This window comes from Pezoporus occidentalis, unplaced genomic scaffold (assembly GCF_034315485.1).
Source record: "Pezoporus occidentalis ecotype Australia unplaced genomic scaffold, CSIRO_AGI_Poc_V1 ctg36, whole genome shotgun sequence".
NCBI lineage: Eukaryota > Metazoa > Chordata > Aves > Psittaciformes > Psittacidae > Pezoporus > Pezoporus occidentalis.
In genome coordinates this window covers 4,433,547-4,449,046 of record NW_026915591.1, presented here as the reverse complement: position 1 = coordinate 4,449,046, position 15,500 = coordinate 4,433,547, and the positions used below count along the sequence as shown (strand labels likewise).

The window sequence follows — 15,500 nt, the reverse complement described above, 5'->3', positions numbered from 1 at the left end:
ATTTTTGAAGACTAGCACATGTGTTTGATGCCTCACAGTAAAGGAAAGGCACAGTGGGCTAAAAAGCTTTCATTTTGTTTCTGATGGCATCCTCAGTTGGTGATTGCACACTAAACACTAGTGCTGACCTGAGCAAACCCTAGATCCAGCTGTTTGCTTCCAGCTCTCCCATAGGTCTTTCTATGGAGGCACAACAGTTTGGAGCTGGAGGCTTGTTAAATTGGCACTTCCAAAATGTGACCACATCTGTCTCTTCCTGAAGGAGGGGAGACAAAAGGGTGATTCTGAGTAGGCTGCTTTTCATGAGAAATGAACAGCTTAATTGGTGTGTTTCTCTCTCAGTTTCTAAATTGTTATCCTTTGTTGCTTCTCACTTTTTTACCTTTTGCCTGTGGAGGCCACAATTTCTGTAATGTCTTTAGAGTCAGGCTTCTGAGGAAGAAAAGGAATTTGGCCCTAAAAAGAACTCAGTGACAAAAGAAAGTAACCACAAATTAGAGTGTTTGTGTCTGTAGAAGACAGGAGCAATAATCAGTTTTCAGATCATTTAATGGTGCATGAAAGAACTTGTACCTGAGATTTGGTGGCAAAATGTAAATTATAGTGATTAACTTCTAGAGCAGAGATTCTGGCTGGGTTTTATTTTTATTCCCCACCCCCATTCCGAAAGTCCTTCCTGATGATTGTGCAGATTTCTCATAGCATCCCAGGAGAACTGCATTATGTAGGCCAGTAATTATACAGAGTCATTATAGCTGAATGTCATTAAATGAAGCCATATGCGCTGATGGCATGAATTCCCTGGGAAAAAAATAAACTCAAACTTTCATTTCCACCTAAACTGTACAGAGTTTCTTATAGTTCTCTTATCAAAACTGAAAGGAGAATTATGACTATTTCTAGTCAAGTATCTTTTTCATTATTTTTAATAATTTGAAGATACTTAAAGTATTATTTAATAATTGTATAATATTTTTATGAATGGTTCAATTGCAATTGTTGCAGATTGTTGTGTGGTATTTGAATTTTTCCTTAACTTAATCCTTGATGCCTCAATAATTGAGGTGGGAGGTGGGGTACCAACAGTGGCTGTCTCTGTGTCCTGAGAATGAGGACTGTATTTCTTCCAGATACAATCAAGCTGATACAGGCATCCTTACAGACAGTATGAGGGATTCTCTGCATGCTTCCTGTGTCAGATACTCTTTTCCCATCACTACTGTAGTGGTCCAGCTCTGATTTATTTTTTTCTAGAGTTTATCCAAAGCCTTTTGCTTTTCAAATATGTTCTCTCTTAACAAGTATGTCTCTGTCAGTATCCTATTGTCCTGACTGTGTTTACTTATAGGGTGTCATATCCACAGTTTGTGCATAGTTCGTGAAGCAGTTTATCCTCCCAAAATGATGTGTTGTAAAACTGCAGCTCAAAATGCAAGACACTTCAAAGAAAAATATACTTAAAACCATATGCTAATTTTTCTGCTTATTTGCTAGGGTGCTTTTGGCATCTATGATACATATGATAATAAATATTAAAATAATAACATTAAACATAATGTGTATATACAGTATATAAAAAAATACTATTTTATTATATTTGTATGTGCTTAAATGCATATACATATGCATTTAATGTATAAATTTTATGTAGAGCATTCTGAACATCATTTCTTTACCTGTTTTCCCTAGTAATATTAAGGATCAACTCTACTGGCCTATCTAGGATTTGTTACTGGTTTTTACCAATAAATGTTTTCTCACAACTAGCACTTCCTTGAGTGGATGGATTAAAAATGGATGTGGATGTGATGGATTAAAAGTGGATGGATTAAACCTGATGGATTAAAGAATTCTGAAATGTGATCAGAACTTCCCTTTTCCTACACTAAAGCAAAGACTTCTTAGTGCATTTAGAAGGGGGAAGAAAAAAACCCAAACAAAATAGCTCTATATGTTTTCTTTATAGATGTGCATCTTCCGCAGACCTTGGTGGTTTAATTTTGTGGTGGTGATGCCTCACAGATGGACTTCTTTACTCAGCATGTGTAGGAGTTATATCTCAATATTGAAAAAGGAAGGGGGAATGAAAAGAAATTTACTGCCTCTCCCCCTATCACTTAATTTTCTCTGCTTTCTTGCTAAAAATTATGTTTACTTGTATTTGTTACAAATATGAAGGTTGTGATACGCAGTGCCAAATATATGGGCTTGATGGACAGGAAAACCTTTTCCTGTATTTTCCCAATCTGCTGGTTTTTGTATAGGCCTTTCAGATGTACAGATAGGGTGGGGAGGAGAGAGAGAATAATTTTATAATACGTAAATCTGTATTACTGTCATTTGATTTGCATACATATGGGGACAGGTATCTTGCCCCGATATGCGGGACTTCACAGCCATCCCCATGTACATTAGATGAGGGATGGCTGTAACAGTTGGTGCTATTTGAGGTGGGAAGACTACAGTCCAGTTAGACTCCTCATTAAATCCACAGCACTTGACTGCTGGGACTGGTGGTGCTTAACTTGCACCATATGAAAATAAAACATAGTTGAAGGTGATATTTTTAGACTCCATCTGTTGTCCGTGGAGAGAGAGGAGAAATTCCAAAACATTAATTCTCCCTGTGTATCTGAGACACCTAATTTGAGATGAGGAGAATCACCTCCTAAGGATATTTCTCCATTGACTACAGCAGGAGCCAGACAAGCAGCATAGATTAAGTAACTGACTTCTAAAATGCTAAATGTAGGTGAGATTGTTTTCCCAGGTGGCAACATAAATTTAACCTTGAATTCTTTCTCTGTGTCAGTGAGAGATGTGAAAATGCATTGTTTTATCAAGATATGAAAAAACTGCTGAATAATTTTCTGTTAAGCTAAAAAAGAAGAGATTATTCAGTGACTTTATTCAGCCTCCCAGTTAACAGCTTCTGACTGACAAATAAAAATTCTTTACCACAGGGCCATCTGTTTCAAATTCCTGCCTTGCAGTATTGTATACTGGGATGAAAATGTGGCTAAGTTGTGTAGAGGGAGCTGATAGAAAGCAGGTCTCCAAATATATAATGCTATTTCAGTGCTAAGGCTGTACACAAAGTTTTCCTGTAACTGTACTTAGAAATGCCTGACCTTTTAAGGTTGTTATAGTAAATATTGTCTTAAGTCCTAGTGTTCCTGATACGGTGCAAGTTGCATCAGATTTGAATATCAGCATAACTAAAGAGTAGCTCCTATCTACAGCCCTCTTCCTTCTTCCAACAATTAAGCTGCAGTTGGTAATCCCAAGTCTTTTCTATCTGAACAAAATGCAATACAGGTCAGAAACCTGCTCAGACTTCTCAGTTCAAGTCTTTTTTTGCAACTGGAACCAGGAAACCCTCTTTTGAAAGACGTATGGGTTTGTTCCTTCTATTTTTTTTTTTTTTTTTTTTTTGGTAATTCAGCTATAATCTCTTGTATAACCTTTAAGATGCCTAATGAAGGTAAACCCTAGATTTCCCATTGGTGAATGAGGAGATGGTGGTCTACTACATCCTTAGAGGTTGCTTACAAAGTTTTTTATTACTGTATGAGATGTTTTTAGTGAAAAATGGGTGGAAGGCCCTTAACAAGAGAGAATTGGTTTTGATACGCTACTCACTATTGACAAGAGTAACATCTCGTGCCTCGAGTTCTGCTTTAAAAATAGGTGCATATATACACATTTGGCAAATTTTTTCTTTATTCTGTTTTTCTCCTAGTACCATGAGCTCACGACACTCTGCCAGCCCGGTTGTTTTCACCAGTGCTAGAAGCTCTCCTAAAGAAGAGCTTCATCCTGCTACTTCTCCCCAGCTCGCACCTTCTTTCTCCTCTTCCTCTTCTTCTTCATCTGGTCCTAGGACTTTCTACCCTCGCCAGGGTGCTACTAGCAAGTATTTGATCGGATGGAAAAAGCCAGAAGGGACAATAAACTCAGTGGGGTTTATGGATTCAAGAAAGTAAGACTATTTTTTGGTTCTCTTGTTTCGTTATTTTTTTAACTGTAAAGACCCACTGAAATCTGTGACACTTCTCTCTATAGAAGAGCTCAAGACTACTAAATGCTTATTATTCTGTAGAATTTAATCTTTAATCTAGAGTTCTGCAGTTAGGCTTAATATTTGAAAGTTAGCTAATCTCATTCCCTGTTAAATTGTAAAAGTTTTTTTATCATTTCTTGAGAGCTATATGAATTTCAGTCCTGTTAAAGCTTATCTTTCCTTGGGACTTCTTAAAGGTGATTCAAAATGGCTTTTGAGCAAATATTAAAAATCCTCTTAATGTAGAGCATGAGTTTTCCTTAAGGCTCTCATCCATGTAGTAGTACTGCACATGCTGTGCATTAGGTCTATGGCCCTCCATGTTGCCTTGTTAAGATTGCTGCCAGTATCCAGTCTAACTGGCTTAAAGCAAGCAAAGGTCTCTCTGCATTACAATATGCAACCATCTCTTTCAGAACTTACTAGCAAAAATACTCTTTAAGTCCAGTGTGACTTTGAAAGCAAGTGATTCAGAAAGCCCGTTTCAAAATAATTTATTCAACCCATCTTGACTTTTATTGGGTTGAGCACAGTATCCCCTAAATTATACCAGTAACTGGCTGTAAAAAGGAGATGGTGAAACTTTGTGATAATTATACTATAAAAAGACAGGTAAATGATTAAGGAAACATAGCGATTTCCTACTTTGGGGCTCATTGAAGACATTTGTATATTTTATTTTTTTTACAAAATACACTTTAATAGATTCAATTCCTTATTGTGAAAACATATTACAATAATCTTTAAATGTATTGCTAGTTTATTTTTTTTAAACAAGGTTATCGCTTCAACAGGTATTCATAAAGATGAGACTCCGCTCAGTTAGCGAAACTCTTTTCCCTCCTTCATGCCCCCTACCTAGGGTTTTTCTTTGAAAATCTTGAGGGTGCTATCATTCTTGTTTTATTCATGCCTCCTGCCCCAGGGCTTTGAGACCTGAATGTGTCTGTTCCATTTCATTTAAGACGTCACCAGAGTGATGGCAATGAAATGGCCCACCCTCGGCTGCGTGCTTCAGCAAGAGATCTACGAGCATCACCAAAACGAGCATCCAAGTCCACTGTTGAAGAAGAGCTGAAGAAATTGATAGATCTTGATAGCCCAACACCGGAATCCCAGAAGAATTTTAAGGTACGTTAAAGAGAGGGTCTGTCCCTTGGCTATCTCTTGCCACAGTTGAGTGAAATCTCAGAATACCTGAAGAGCAGCTCACAGGTCCTCTTGTGATCCAAGTCATAGTTCTGCTGTTACAAAAGAGAGATGTGTAAAGTTACACTTTATAAGAATTTGGTGTTTGAGTTCATTGCTGCTGAGGCATATCAACTAATACAGTGAATGCTTCACAGTTTGGAAAAGGATAGAATCATAGAATAGTTAGGGTTGGAAGCCATGAAGCTTTAAGGTTTTGGTGCAGAAAATGCTGAGTGCTTTCAAAGCAGTCAAAGCTGAAGTGCTCATTCATACAGTGCTTACTTGGTTGGATTTTGCAGTGGGCTCAAGACTTTCTCAGATAGGATCTTTTCTATTCTCACCCATAACAGGAAAATAAAATGCAAGGCAATTCCCTACATTTTCATCATGGACAGAAGGCCATCTGTCACAAACTTAGCTTACTAGAGAAATACACTTATTACTATAGTCAGTGCAATCTTATTAGTTTTGTGTGCAAATTTAAACAGACTAGGACACCAAATTGCAAAGAACATTTGAGACTACTGGCTCATGGAAAATCCAGTGGTGTTGTCTTACGCATTTGAGTTGTTATTCCCCAGTCACATCGCTAAGACAGTGACATGTTGACAGTATTGAAACTCCTTGCAAAAAGCACACTTTCATGCCTCTTAATCGTAGAATCATAGAACAGTTAGGGTTGGAGAGGATCTTAAGATCATCTAGTTCCAACCTCCCTGCCATGGGCAAGGACACCTCACACTAAACCATGTCACCCAAGGCTTCATCCAACCTGGCCTTGAACACTGCCAGGGATGGAGCATTCGCAGCCTCCGTGGGAAACCCATTCCAGTGCCTCACCACCCTAACAGGAAAGAATTTCCTCCTTCTATGCAACCTAAACTTACTCTGTTTACGCTTTAACCCATTGCTCCTTGTCCTATCACTACAGTTCCTAATGAAGAGTCCCTCTCCAGCATCCCTAAAGCCCCCTTTCAGATACTGGAAGGCTGCTATGAGGTCTCCACGCAGCCTTCTCTTCTCCAGGCTGAACAGCCCCAACTTCCTCAGCCTGTCTTCATACAGGAGGTGCTCCAGTCCCCTGATCATCCTCGTGGCCCTCCTCTGGACTTGTTCCAACAGTTCCATGTCCTTTTTATGTTGAGGACACCAGAACTGCACATAATACTCCAGGTGAGGTCTCACAAGAGCAGAGTAAAGGGGCAGGATCACCTTCTTCAACCTTCTAGTCACGCTCCTTTTGATGCAGCCCAGGATATGGTTGGCTTTCTGGGCTGCAAGTGCACACTGAAGCCGACTCAAGTTAATTTTCTCATCGACCAACATCCCCAAGTCCTTCTCCACAGGGCTGCTCTGAATCTCTTCTCTGCCCAACCTGTAGCTGTGCCTGGGATTGCTCCGACCCAGGTGTAGGAGCTTGCACTTGGCAGGGTTAAACTTCATCAGGTTGGCATCAGCCCACCTCACAAGCATGTCAAGGTCCCTCTGGATGGCATTCCTTCCCTCCAGGGTATCAACTGAACTACACAGCTTGGTGTCATCAGCAAACTTGCTGAGGATGCACTCAATCCCACTGTCCATGTCAGCGACAAAGATGTTGAACAACACTGGTCTCAACACCAATCCCTGAAGGACACCACTCATTACTGGTCTCCAGCCGGACATTGAGCCACTGACCACAACTGTTTGTGTGCAGCCATCCAGCCAGTTCTTTATCCACCGAGTGGTCCATCCATCAAATTGATGTCGCTCCAATTTAGAGACAAGGATGTTGTGTGGGACAGTGTCAAACGCTTTGCACAAGTCCAGGTGGATGACATCAACTGCTCTACCCCTGTCCATCGGTTCTGTAGCCCCATCATAGAAGGCCACCAACTTGGCCAGGCAGGATTTCCCTTAGTGAAGCATGCTGGCTGTCACCAAGCACCTTGTTGTTTTTCATGTGCCTTAGCATGCCATCCAGGAGAATCTGCTCCAAGATTTTGCCAGGCACAGAGGTGAGACTGACTGGTCTGTAATTCCCCGGGTCATCCATTTTCCCCTTCTTGAAAATGGGGGTTATATTTCCCTTTTTCCAGTCATCGGAAACTTCACCTGACTGCCATGATTTCTCAAATATGATGGCCAGTGGCTTCACAACTTCATTTGCCAGCTCCTTCAGGACCCGCAGATGGATTTCGTCAGGTCCCATGGACTTGTGCACATTCAGGTTTTTAAGATGGTCTCAAACCAGATCCTCTCCTACAGTGGGTGCGAGGTCTTTATTCTCACAGTCCCTGCGTCTACTTCCCAAGACCTGGGTGGTTTGGTCAGAGCCTTTGCCAGTGAAGACCGAGGCAAAGACGTCATTCAGAACCTCAGCCTTCTCCAATTCCTGTGTAGCCAGTTCTCCCGATAGCATGTAACTGCAGAAGGATCAAGAATGCTCCCTAAACTTAAGCAAATATTTATACAGAATAAATGGTTACAAACTTTTCCTTATAAATTTCAAAATGTGTATAGTAACACAAAAGGGCATATATTCGTTTTAAGCATCTATCATTTTGAAGAGAACATCTTGACTTCCGCAGTCTCCATGTACAGGCACTGTACATGTACTGAACAGTTTAGGCTTATCACCTCAAGCCCAAATGGTTTCCACAGCAACCATGCAGAACAGAGAGCTCCAGACTCCTTCTTTGCTTGTAAAAACAGAGTGGCTTATTAAAACTTGTAAGTGCAAAGTTCCATACACAGATTATTTCAGATGTTACCTTTGAGGGCAGAGAAGAACAAAAGACTTGTGAGTGGCGAGATTCCTGTTTCATAGGTTTGTGATAGTTCTGAGTGGGACACAGGTGATGCAAGCATCTCCTGGTGGTTGTTTTGAGCAGGGGGCTTATTCTCATTCCAGGACATTTTATTTAAAGAGGTGACCTGAAGACCTTGAGAAGTATGTATCTTCCCAAGTTTGTTGTTTTTCTGCTTTGGTGTTAGTGAATCAGTTTTTACCCTGATCTTTATTTCCTGGTAACTGCAGTAAGTATGTTAACTCAGGTTACACTTCTGATAAATTTCAGCAAGTTAATAACATTCTATCACACCAGTAAATGAAATCTTTTCCATTTTAAGAGTACCTGTCATTTCTGCCCACTGCATGATTTATATTTCATCTTAAAAAAGGTGCTCTTGCAGCATGAAATTTTTTGACATTTTAAAAGAAAAAAATAATAATGGCCTTCATTAGTTGGCAACACAAAGACCAAAAATCCTTCTCCTTCCTGTTCGTTGGCAGCCAAAGGCTTTGTTTACTAGCAGAATTTGTTCTAGGCTGTGATTCTGCGTCTTGTGCGTCTTTTCATTATCTTCCCAGCCTTCTTTGTCTCCTTACCTATTACTTAGGTATTATATCTTCTCAAACAAGTCACAGTTTTTTTTCTTTCCTCTGCTCTATCCCCAGAACACAATTCCTACTTGTATTACCCCTGTTCCAACTCAGATGTTCATATCTGTGCAACCTTTTCATCTCCACATCTGGTATTAACTGGTGGTTCCAACTCCTAATTTAACACTTAAGTGAACAATACCACCCTCGAGTAAATGCTGCTTGACTTAGCAGCTCTTTCTTTAACTTGCCACTTCAAGACAAGTACTGGGAGATATCACTGGATCATAACATGGCCCTTCTGACTGAGCTTTTAAATTTCAGAATAAAGAAGCAGCTTGATCCTCAGTGTAATACTAAGACATCTGCGTACCAGAAGTTGTCATTTCTGTAGCATTAACTGTGTATGCAAGGTTCATGGTGGGATGGATGTGTCCTGAGTGAGGCAACACAGAAGGGAGAATTTGATGTAATAGCAAGTCAGCATGGGGATACAGCTTCTCTTTCTTTCCTCGTCTTTTGATGATAGCAGATTTTTGGAAGTAATTTTAACTGTTTCTAATCCTTAATTGTAAACCCAAAACATGCAGCAGTCTTTTAATATTAAAATTTGTAATGTTATGGGGGGGAGAATCTGGCAGATTGTCTTCCAACTGTATTGTACCACTAATGCCCCCTCCACCCTCCATGCTCTTTCTCCCACGTTGTAGTGTGGGATTTTGATCACAGGAATAGAGTACCGTCTGTTTAAACGTTTGGTTTTTTTTTCCTCTTTGAGAGAACTATTTTTATGTGAAAATGAGCAACTCTGTAATGTTTAATCACTTTTCTCAGAAATTGTATTAGCTCCTTTTTTGTTTAAACTTGCTTACAGAGCAAATGGGAATGGTGAGGTCTTCCTTTTTATTTGCCATTTCTCCATGGAAGCCTTTGGACCACATTATAACCAACCCACAAAGAAGTATGATGTCTTAAAGATAGTTACAGGGTTCATAAAAATCAGTGTCTCTGCTGATGAGACTGGTTATGGGTTCTTTGACAGCAACTCACTGCCACTTTCTGGAGAGTATGTAACTCCAGCCTAACCACAGCATTGCTTTCACCTGCGTGTAACATGAGGGAAGCTGGGATGATGGTGGGTGTAACACATGAGTCCTCTTACTCACGTGACTGTTTACTTGATTCTGATTCAAATCCTGAAGAATCACAGCGGTGGCAGGTGTTCCTGGTTGGTCAATAACAGGAGACTTTTAATTAGCTAGCATTTGCTGCTGCTCTGCCTGCAGGAAGGCAGCCTCCCCCCGGGCAAAAGGGAGAACTCCGGTTTATGCAGCATTCAGTCTGTTTCTATAAGCATTATCTCTGCTACACGTTAGCTCTAGAATCTGCAAGGGCTGCCTGAGGTTTCCACTTCAGGAGAAGTTTGAAGGACGTTTAAAGGGTAGAATGTGAGGCTGATCAAAACCTATGTATGTTGCCTAGTTATAATTGCCCTTAAAGCAGATTCTTTTAGTTCTTTTTCCTATCCACTGAAAAAATACTATGTTAACACTTGCTTTCTTATTTTACAAAAAGTTAAAAAAAACAGTTTCAACATAGACTCCAGAAGTTTCCATATTGATTTTTTTTTTCTCATTTCTTTTTATTTGTTTCTGTGAATGTATAGTCACACACTCTGTCCTGTCAGTCTCCCTTTCCCAGCACTCCTACCACAAGGCGTGCCTTGCAAAGGACTTTGTCAGATGAGAGTATTTACAGTGGTCAAAGGGACCACTTCTTCACCTCGCGGGCCTCGCTCTTGGACCAAGCCATGCCAAATGATGTACTATTCACCAGCACGTACCCTTCTCTCCCAAAGTCGCTGCCATTGCGGAGACCATCATATACTTTGGGAATGAAATCACTACATGGTAGGTGTATTTCCCATTTTTCTACTTTCAAAAGAATCCTTTGTGAATCACATTAAAGGAAAATGCTTGTTACAGTAAGTAGTACTTCCATCTTGATTTTGCTGCAATAAGGAGAGTCAAGTTACTTGCCTGAAAACATAAAATAGGATGGGAATTCTTTTTTTCCTCACTTCAGTGGGTATAAGACTGCAGGACTGGACATGCAGTTTCCTTGTGGAGAGAGCAAAAAAACATTGTCTCATTATCCCCAAGTTGTCATCATTTCTTCCAGGAGTCATCTGGATCAGTTGGACCAATGAGCAAAATAATGTATAGCTGGTTATCCATCAGTGACAGCTTCAGGTGGCAGTTTAGTGTGGGATTATGGGAAAAAAATAGTGTTAGGAAAATAATGATACAAAACTGGATAAAATACTAGTGGATATTTGGATGTATGATTACACCAGATACAGCTTTTATTCCACCAGATATTAAATTCACTCCCTTATCCTGTTCACTTTACAGGGCTTGAGTTACTTATTTTAGTCACACGTCAACAGCTAACAGGAAAAAGTTACTTGGTAAAATGCTGTCAAGAAGGCACTCGGCTTTCACCTATGAGTATACTGAAAAGTCTCAGTAGGATTATCTGATAGGTTGTGTGCTGCTGCATGTGAATGTCTCACTTGGTGAGAAAGGGAATTTTCACAAGTTCCGACTGTACCTCCTAACTAAATGCGTACTAAATGTGTTTTCCAGAAATAGAGCTAGATCTCGCAGTGTAGGGTTCTGCAGTGTTTTCTGAAGTACATATCTACTCTGATTTATTCATGTTTTAGTATGTTTCAAGAGTTAAACGCAAGGCTATCAATAGATTCAACTCACTATAGTGGGCCCTAACACAGTCTGTATTCACATCCACAGGATACATTTGACAGGGAAGGCTGCTGAAGAAATCTATTTTAAATGCTTTTCATCTGTCTGTGATCACCAGGCATTAGTTTTCAGTGTTGAACCTGACATTTTCATGAGCTGTTGTTTCTGTACAGCATGTTTCTTGCATAAGAGTTAGGAAACTGAGCTCTCTTCACTTCTGCTTTTTATATACACTAAAATAACTTTGCAGACTTGTTTACGCTTGTAACTGGCTGGTGGATTTGGCTTCTGAAGGCTTGGGTCAGAAGATTAATGATGACATCTGAGCAGAAGTGGAAAGTAGCATGGAAAGTCTCTTTTCATTTAGATGACTGTAGGTTCCAAAAAGAAAACCACAAACCTTTCTTTCACTGTCACATTCCCTTCCACATCCTTCACTTCACGTTCCCTTACTCGTCCTAGCACATGAGCTTTCTACACTTGTCAACAAAACAAGATTTTCCATTTTCTAGAACATGTAGGGCCTGCTTGATAAAAGGACCAGCTATTTGAGTGACACATAAATTGTCTCTCCCCCCACACTTGTCTTTGCTGAGAGAAAGATAAAGTAGAGCTGGATATGTAATACCACAAGTATTCATTGGCTTTCAGCTATTCAAAATTCTTTTAATTCACATATATTAGTAACAAAGACCAGCCATTCCAGAACACTGTCAGTTGTTTTGAAGAGGAAAAACAGTGAGCTAAAAGCATTATTCTGATCTATCTCAACTAACAATCCATCTCACACTTTTAAAAGAGGTGATTTTTCAAATTATTACTTTTTTCCCTTCTAATTCCATGTATCTTTTCACTATATATATTTTTTGTTAAGAACTTCTCAAATAACCGCTCTCTTTGGGGGAGATAATATGAGAATCCTCAGTGCTAATCCTGAGCTGAAGTTATGTTTATAAAGAGTAAACACGTACAGAGCCAAAACAATTATTTTCTCAAGATATTGAAGCAAAGCAGTGAATGCATGTCATTACTTCCAGGCAGCAATATTATATAGCTTAAGTTATTAGACAGACACCATGCTGTCTGTTCTCTGTGTTCCAAATGGATTCTTCACTCTTTTCCCCAGCTTCCTCCCTGATGCCCAGTCCATTTGCTTACCCCTACATCTCTAGCACTTCTAATACCATCTACAGATTCTTCATAACTTACTTTACACCCTGACGGAAGGCATGAGGAAGCAAGTTGTTGCTGCTTCTGAGCTTACACATGTGCTAACTGACCAGGCATTGCATGTTTTTTTAATTGTTCATTCAGTAAACTGAGATAAAGTAGATAATTGTTGGTTCACAATTTGGTCTTTCCCTAATTACAGCAGTAATTCAGGTCTTTCACTTTGCCTGGCACCAGTTTGCACAAATATGCAGGGACTTTAGATCCTTCCTTCAAGCTTGCCAGTGTTTTTTCTGTAGTGGTCCATGTACCAACTTATGTTGTACGCTGGTATGTGTTGGTGTGGTATTTGTCAGTAAAGATCAAGAGGTTTCACTAAACTGCTGGGAGATGTGCAGTACTTTGGAGGTCATTTTAAGAGTTTTCTTCTGATTCATTTCGGCAGGTCTAAGTCTGCTGCCATTGATTTATGAGATTGTAAAGAGAGGAGGAGAAATAAACACCACAATTTTGTATTTTTACAGGAGCAAATAGGTGCAAGGGAGTATAGAAGCCCCAGCAGAGCCCTCCAAAGTACCCTCAGCTTGTGCAGAGACAAGAGTTGTTAGGTAAAAGAGTATTGTCCGCAGCCCCAGTGCTGGGAAGAGGCAGAGACTGGCTTTTGAAGTGCTAACCTGCAAAGATTCATGCAGTTTAGAAAGGAGTTGAATGTCCGACTGAGAAGCACTGTCATAGAAAACTGGCTTGTAACATGCTGTATCTGGTCAAACTACAGTTGATCAAACATTCTACTGAATTCTGGTTCCAAAAGTGCTATCCCAGAAAAATTAAAAATTAGGGATGCATTGGTATTAAGAAAGGAATTTTGGAAGGGTTTTTATGGAATTTATAATCTGTTCTGCATTACTCTAGGAGAATTTTCTGCCTCAGATAGTTCCCTCACAGACATTCAGGAGCAAAGACGGCAGCCCATGCCAGACCCTGGTCTTATGCCATTGCCTGATTCTGCCTCTGATCTGGACTGGTCAAACTTGGTAGATGCTGCCAAAGCCTTTGAAGGTAAGTTCTCAGAACATGGTACTGAGAAAGCTGATCTTTGTGCAAACTTCATTAAGCAGTGGTTTTGCTGTTTGTTATTTTAAATCTTGATTCTTTTGTTGGTTCTGTTGTTAGTTTGGCATTTTAAATCTTGATTCTTGTTTTTACTGTTTCCACTTAGTCTGAAGCTTAAGCCCATTTTAAGTAGCAACTCGGGTCTTAACAGCCTTAAGCTTTGTATGTAACACTCCAATGCAGTTTCTTCATACTGGAATTCCTCTGTGCTATGGTTTGACCAAATCTCTGAAACTAGCTACTTGTCATGTAGAGCAGTTGCACACATGACAGCTAGGGTGGAAAAGACATCTGACACAAAACTGCAAAAGTAAAGTCAAATAGCAGGAGGAAGGCGTATGAGCACACTAATGATTGCTTGCTTACTGTACTAGCAAGAAGTGTAGTGTAGCTGAAGAACACTGCCAAGGTAATTTGGGAAATATGCCCCATTGGTATATACTTTTCCATTGCCATTCTTCCCTTTGCATGCTCTGAATGCATAGGCTTGCACGTGTCATTTGATCCTGTGGCACTTTCGATCTCCTAGTAAACTGAACTGTATGCTGCCTAGGTGTATTTGAATTTAAATACCCTTCAGCCCAAAGGAAGTTTACCTTGCAGTTACTGTAATCTGATGGAAAAGTCATTTTAGGTGCATTAAACAGAAGTGCCTTTTCCCAGTCTCTGCGTAAATGCTGTCCCATCTTCATAAGTGTTTTCACTGACCCTGAATCTTTTAGACATTATTCTGCATGGTTGGAGAAGGCTGTGAAGTAACTTGCTTTCTCGGCTGTTCTCTGGCAGTAGCCATATACATGATTAAGACAGTGCTTGTCTAAGCTGATGTTCAAGACATACTTGTGTGCTCTGCTCTATTGCCATAGGAGTTGTAGAATCAGCATATCTCGTATTTCTACTGTGCAGAATTGAGATAGAGGATTCAAAGTAAGCCTTAGTCTTCAAGAGGAAATGGATTTCTAGTGATTTTTTTTTTTTTCAGCACTACATAGGGATGAAACCCAGGTTTTAATGCAGTTCACTGTGGTGGGCAGTTTCTGTTTAAAAGAATACCTTTTTCTGGTTAGGTTTTGACTGTCCTCATTAACCTGAATCCCTCCCTTTTGTAGGCCCCAAACTCACTTGTGTTTTATCTTTAGAATTGTGAACAGTGTCAGTGTGGTGAAGGTAACAAACTGGTGGGCAGTTTGTCACTGTGGTGGGCAGTTTCTGTTTAAAAGGATACCTTTTTCTGGTTAGGTTTTGACTGTCCTCATTAACCTGAATCCCTCCCTTTTGTAGGCCCCAAACTCACTTGTGTTTTATCTTTAGAATTGTGAACAGTGTCAGTGTGGTGAAGGTAACAAACTGGCAGCTCAGATGAAGAAAAGCTGGGGGTGTAACGTGTTGGCTGGCACCTTCATCTCACCGCTGTAAAAGTACATTCAGATTTGACCTGGAGAGGGAGCAGCTGTCTGATGTCAACATAATCCCAGTCTCTAGTCTCTGACAGTAGGGATTGACAAGTACCAAGCAGCCTAAATTACAATTTGTGATCCTGGACACCTCTCTTCTATATCATTGATTGATGTCTTCAGCACAAGCCCTCAAAGTCACAAATGGTGAAATCTGCAACCAGCCGAAACAAAATGTGCCTGGATCTTGAGCTAACCAGCTTTCAATATTTTCATTCAAAGGAAAAAAGAGAGGAGCAGGAAAAGTTCTGTCAAATACCAAGGCATGTTAATTTTAGCCTTTTTAAAAGCACAGAATAAAAATCTGCCGAGCAGAAAAAGATTATAGTGTTCTATTTCTGGTGAGAGACCAGCAGCTGCTGAGGGAGAGATATGTTAAT

General features: G+C 40.0%; 1 protein-coding gene across 3 annotated transcripts in view; it reads left to right on the top strand.

The window, feature by feature from the left end:
- The window catches only part of SIPA1L1 (signal induced proliferation associated 1 like 1), a 214,769-nt gene that overhangs the window by 196,685 nt on the left and 2,584 nt on the right, over positions 1–15,500 (top strand). For 2 of the 3 annotated variants that reach the window (XM_062630841.1, XM_062630840.1), the window contains exons 16-19: positions 3,743–3,982; positions 5,029–5,194; positions 10,285–10,528; positions 13,466–13,612. In XM_062630841.1, coding sequence (XP_062486825.1) covers positions 3,743–3,982; positions 5,029–5,194; positions 10,285–10,528; positions 13,466–13,612 — 797 coding nt within the window. The remainder of the gene's footprint in view (positions 1–3,742; positions 3,983–5,028; positions 5,195–10,284; positions 10,529–13,465; positions 13,613–15,500) is intronic. The other variant, XM_062630842.1, reaches the window with a different exon arrangement.